Genomic DNA, 5307 nt, shown 5'->3' on the forward strand with positions numbered 1-5307 from the left:
GGCGCCGGCGGTCTGTCTGAAGGTCCGCCCCCCCCCCCCCCCCCGGCGGCCGGCCCCGCAAGCCTGCTCCCCCCGGACCGCGGCCGTGCCGCCAGCCCCCCCCCCCCCGGGCACTGGCACACGGGCACCTGAATCTCAGGCCACACGCGCCGGGGCGTGGCTTGCGCCGGGGCGTGTGTTTTTTCCTTGCTCGGGCGCGGACTCGGGCCTGGGCCGAGGCGTTCACTTTCGAGGCGCGTCCGGAAGAGCATCGTGTTGTTATTTCCCCCCCCGCCGCCGCCGCCGCCGCCCACACCCCCGGGGAATGCACGCACATTTCATTGTTCCCCCTCCACCCCCCCGGGGCTCCGGGCCCTTTCGACGAACGGGCGGCTCAGGCCAATCTGACCTGGACATCGGAAGGGAGGATGGGGCATCCTCAACAGCCCTCCTGCAGGGCGGGGGGGACAGGATCCGGTATCCGAGACCCCACCCCCAGTCCTGGGGCAGCGTCTGATCCCAATCGGCGGGGCGGGGGCGACCGGCCCCCGCGAGCCCGTATGCCCATCGTGTGCATCTCGGAGCGCGCGCGTGCGCCGGGTGCGTGCCTGTACGGATATGGCCGCGCCTCGGCGAAATACGTCCAATACTTGGAACCTTCGCCCCCTGTCTGGCCCCCCCCCCCTTCCGCCGGGCATATATGCCGGTCATTGGGGGGCGGCGGGGCGGCCATGGAGCCGCTGGCGCCTCTTTCTTGCTTTTCGGTGGGCACCCTGATGGCCTGGCTCCCCGCGTCGACCGCCAGTTAGCCGCCCCCTCCTATCCCTCCGCTCTCCCGGCATTGCCCGCACATCACACCCTACCCGCCCCCCCCCCCCCCCCCCCCCCTCCCCCCCCCCCCTGCCTCTCCTCCCCGCTGATGACACTCGTCTCATGACCGCCAGCGACCAGTCCTTCGCCTACCGGCCGGTGCAGATCCTCAGCTCCACCCCCCCGCCAAGCCGGCCATATGCGCACCATGATGGGGGCGGCTTCCGGGAGGACGCCGGCCCCGGAGCCCTGAGCCCGGGCGGAGCCGGGCCGGCCGGCACCACGTCGCACCTTGATGGGGAATATTCGGACGCGGTGGAGTTCGCTGGCGCCGGGCCTGGCCACCCGGCGGCGGCGCTGGACCCCGGCGCGGGCCCCTTGCACCCGGACTCGGCGACCGCGTCATTGTACCTGCATGGGGGGTCGCACTCGGTGACCACCAACGCCTCGTCGCTGTCGGTGAATGATGTCGACGCCCGGCACTATGCCATGGCCAGTCCCCTGCTGGCGGGCTACTCCTCGACCGATCGGCTAGATGATGACGATGCCCAAGCTCGGGCGAATGCCAAGCAGCTGGACCGGCTGCAGCGGCTCAAGAGCGCCACGTTCTGGTTCTCGGTCCTGGTGCTGGTGCGTCCTGGTGCTTTGGTGTCTGCTTGTCTATCCTTGGCCTTCGGTTTGTCTCCCTCCCTGACGCCCCTCCCCCCCCCCCCCCCGCACAGATGCTCGGTGGCATTGTGATTGGCTTCTCGGCCTCGACCATTGTCAACTCCCGCATGATCTTCCTCATCCCCATGATGCCGTACTGTGCGTGCATGTGCGCCGGCGCTGGCCTTTTGTGACGAGCCATCTGACCCGGGCCCGGTCCTCTGCGCCCCCCTCCCCCCCCCCTCTGATTGCGACACCCCCATGCAGCCTATGTCGCCCTGGGATCTTTCATCTTCCTTACCTCCTTCCTTGGGTGGTACAGCTCACGCCGCAACAGCCGGCGCTTCCTGCTGGCGGTACGCCCCGGCCGCCTCTCTCCCCCCGCCCCTTTTCCTGGTCACACCGCCCTCCTATCCCTCTCCCCCTCCTTCACGCACCCTGCTGACCTGCCCCCCCCCCCCCCCCCCCCCGGGGTCCGCCTCCCGGCGTCGCGCAGTACATCGGCCTGCTGCTGGTGGCCATCATCTCGATCACCTCGATCGTTTTCTACACCCACTTTCATGATCGCTCGGAGGTACGCGCGTGCTCGTTGGCCGCACCAGCAGACCCGGCGGGGCGCGGGACATCCCCTCTACCCTCTACCCTGTGCCGTGTGCACGTGTGTCGGCCACTGGCAAACTAACCTTCCCCTCTGGCGGGCGGTCCAGTTCCCGGCGCTCCTCAACCAATTCTGGGTGGACACCTACAACGCCAATGACCCGGACGGGTTCATCCGGGACACCGAGTGTGACTTCCAGTGCTGCGGGCTGGACGACCCCATGGAGTACGCCATCCCCGACACGTGCATCACCACCTCGCCCGGGTGCGCCGGTGAGGCGTGGGTGTATCAGGGGGTGTGTGAGCCCTTCATCCATCGCGAGGTGCTGGCCATGATCGCGATAAACCAGATCGTGGGCATTGCGTCTGTCCTGCTGCTGGTGCGTTTCCTGCGCGTTTGCCTATGCCAGTGTGCCGGTGGGTGGGTAGGGGGGGGGGGGGGGGGGAGGAAAGCGGGAGATCGAGCAGCCCCGGGCCCCGCCCGCGAGGCAGGCCCGCCGGTCGCTGCCCTCGGCGCGCGGGCCGGCATGTGTGCACGCACTGACAGTTGGACTTTCTCCTCCCGCTCGGGGCCCGGCTCCGCGCGACAGGGCGTCGGCTTGACGCTGGCGTGTCTGACACACAAGGCCACCCCGAGCCGAGACGACCGGCAGCGGGAGTTCGCCGCCGAGGTGGAGCGCCTGAATCGAGAGCTGGCGCTCGCCGGGCTGAACTGACGCGGGCGCGCAGGCCTGCTCTTCCTTTTCTTGTGGGGAGTGTGTGTGTGTGTGTGTGTGTGTGTGTGTGTGTGTGTGTGTGTGTGTGTGTGTGTGTGTGCATGTGTGGGGCCTGTCGTCCTCAAGGAGGTATCGCCGGGTCTGGCCCACATCCCCCCGGGCCCTGTCTCCCTCTCCCCATAGCTGGCACGAGGGGGAACGGCGAGGGTACAATGCCCGCCGCCTCCCCTATCTCTCTCTCTCTCTCTCTCTCTCTCTCTCTCTCTCTCCTTTTCTCTCCCCCCTGTGTGCATTTCACAAATAGATCGGGGCGTGTTTTCTTTTCCCCCCTTGCGTGTGGCTGTGCCCAAAAAGAGGGGCCGATTCTCGTGAAGCGCGGGCACGGGGAGCGCGACCTGCGGGCCCTCGTGATGTTGCCCCATGACATGCACCGGTCCCGGAGGAATGTCATTTCGCAGTGGGCGACAGATTGGTCGCCCGTGTCCCGGGGGCGTCCAATTGGCCGGTATAAAAGCACTCTCGAGACGAGTGCTAATTGACTAGGATTGAATGGGCGCATATCAGGGTTGATGTGCAGTTGAATCGCTGATGCAACGTCCCAGAAATGAGTCGCCTCACTACCTTCTTTTTGCGCCCTGCCCGGGGCGGGGAGGGGGGCGCACTCTCGTTCGGTGGTGTGTGTGTGTGTGTGTGTGTGTGGCAGGGGGCGGGCACGCCTTGCCTCGGGTGTGTTTGCCGGCGGCCCTGCCCTTTTTTTGGTGGCGTGCACACGCACACGTCGAGAGGGCCGGGGGGATATCCCGGGCTCGGTGTGCGTTGGGCATGCGGGAAAACCGGGGCCCAGAGGGCTGGGGAGAGCCCCCTGCCCGGGTGCATCTTTTGCATCGGTACGCGGGGCCGGGTGTGTATGTCTGAACCATGCACGCGCGCCCACGCTCCGGCGCAGGTATTTTTCGATCGGCCAGGCGCCCCCCAGGGGCGGGGGGCAGGGCGGAGGCGGGTTGCAAGGGCTCGTACAGACACACGCACGGGGCATGGCTTCACAAGCATTCCGTATGTCCTCCCCAGATGGGGGGAGGGGGGGGGGGGCATGCGCCCCTCGTTCCCGGCTCGGGCCCGCCGGGAGAGGCACGGACAGGGGCGGGAGGGCAGAACCACGGGCCCGGCGTCCGGGCCGCGCCCGGGCCCGTCCGTTGTGGCCCTGGCCCGCGCGCCCGGGCGAGGGGGACTGGGCGCCGGCATGCGCGTCGGCGCGGGCGGGGCTGTCGTTCGCGAGGGCTCGCCGAGGCCGCGCCCCCGAGATACGGCCGGCGGCCCCCCCCGCCCCCCCCCCGCGCCCCCCCCCCCGCGCCCCGCGCCCCGAGCCGAAGACGCGGCGCGGGCCCGGCCGCCGGCGACGGAAAATAACGGGCCCAGCATGGCCTCAAGGGCGGCCCTTTTGGTGTGCGCGCGGCCGGGTCCGGCCCCGGGGATGACTCAGGCCCCGGCCGGCCGGGCGAGCACAATCGACTTGGCGAGCGCCGAAAGCGAATGGACCGGCCGGTGCGCAGGTGGCTGGATGTTGGCCGCGGTGCCACGCGGCGCCGGCGGCGATGGCCTGGGCTTTGGGCGTTGTCCGGCGCCGGGGCATCAACTGACCCCGGCCCACGCGCCGAGGCGTCCGCCGGCGCCGCTTCCGAGTGGCCCTTTCCCATGGTAATATCGGGTTGCTCAGATTTGCACATCGCCTCGCAGACATGGACGGCGCGCGGCCGACAAAGGCGGCTCGCGCGAGCTCGCGCAGACCAGTCCGCGCGCGCGCGGCCCGGCCGGCGCGCCTCGTCGCCCCGGCCGGCTGCGGGCGGGTCGAGTCCCCGCCGCGCTCCTCCGGCGCGGTGGCCCCCGGCGCCGGGGCCTGGCGCTGGCCGGGTTTTGGCCCGCCCGCGGCCGGCCGGGGGCGCTGCTCCGCCGCGAGGAATGCGCCCGCAGCCGCGCGGTCGCCCCGCCGCCGGCCATCCGCGGGAGGCCCCGGCAGCGGGGGCAGCGCCCTCCGGCCGGGCGGATTCTCCCGCACGGCGGATGCGGCGGGTTTGCCTCCCCCGGGGCGCCGGTGTCACCCGGACGCCGCCGCCGGGGGCAGGCAGGCAGGCAGGGGGGGGGGGGCGGCGTTGCTGGCGTGTTTGTTATGCCAACTCGTAGCCCATCTGGGCGGGGGGTGGCGGTGCCGTCGCGCGCGTCTCAGATGCACGCCCTCTTGCCCCGACCGGGTCGAACGGCGCCGATTGGGGGAACCCGCCGCGGCGGGTCCCGCCCGCCCCTCGGCCCCGAGTCTGCTCGCGGTTGCGGAGGTGTGTGGGTGTGCCGGAGTCTCTGTTGCCAGGGGCTCCGGCGGTGCTGGCCGGGGGCGCAGGTCGCGCCCCAGCCCCGAATGCCGAGAGGCCTGCCCGGGCTCGCGCGAGAGGCCCAACCAGCCAGGGGACCTCGGGCATTCCATCGCCCCCCCCCCCCCCGCCCCTCGGCCGCCGCTCCGCCTCGCCGGGGGCATCCCGCAGCCTGGGGCCGGGCTCGCGCCTCCGCG

General features: G+C 71.1%; 1 protein-coding gene across 1 annotated transcript; it reads left to right on the forward strand.

The window, feature by feature from the left end:
• The first annotated feature begins 868 nt into the window (after window positions 1-868).
• H696_02637 (hypothetical protein) lies at window positions 869-2807 on the forward strand. The gene is made up of 6 exons (XM_009496549.1): window positions 869-1419; window positions 1512-1596; window positions 1705-1793; window positions 1934-2011; window positions 2145-2414; window positions 2625-2807. Exons 1-6 carry the CDS (start codon window positions 913-915, stop codon window positions 2748-2750), a joined length of 1155 nt encoding a protein of 384 aa, XP_009494824.1. The 5' UTR covers window positions 869-912; the 3' UTR covers window positions 2751-2807.
• Window positions 2808-5307: the final 2500 nt, after the last annotated feature.

The sequence above is a fragment of the Fonticula alba genome, assembly GCF_000388065.1.
Source record: "Fonticula alba strain ATCC 38817 unplaced genomic scaffold supercont2.4, whole genome shotgun sequence".
NCBI lineage: Eukaryota > Rotosphaerida > Fonticulaceae > Fonticula > Fonticula alba.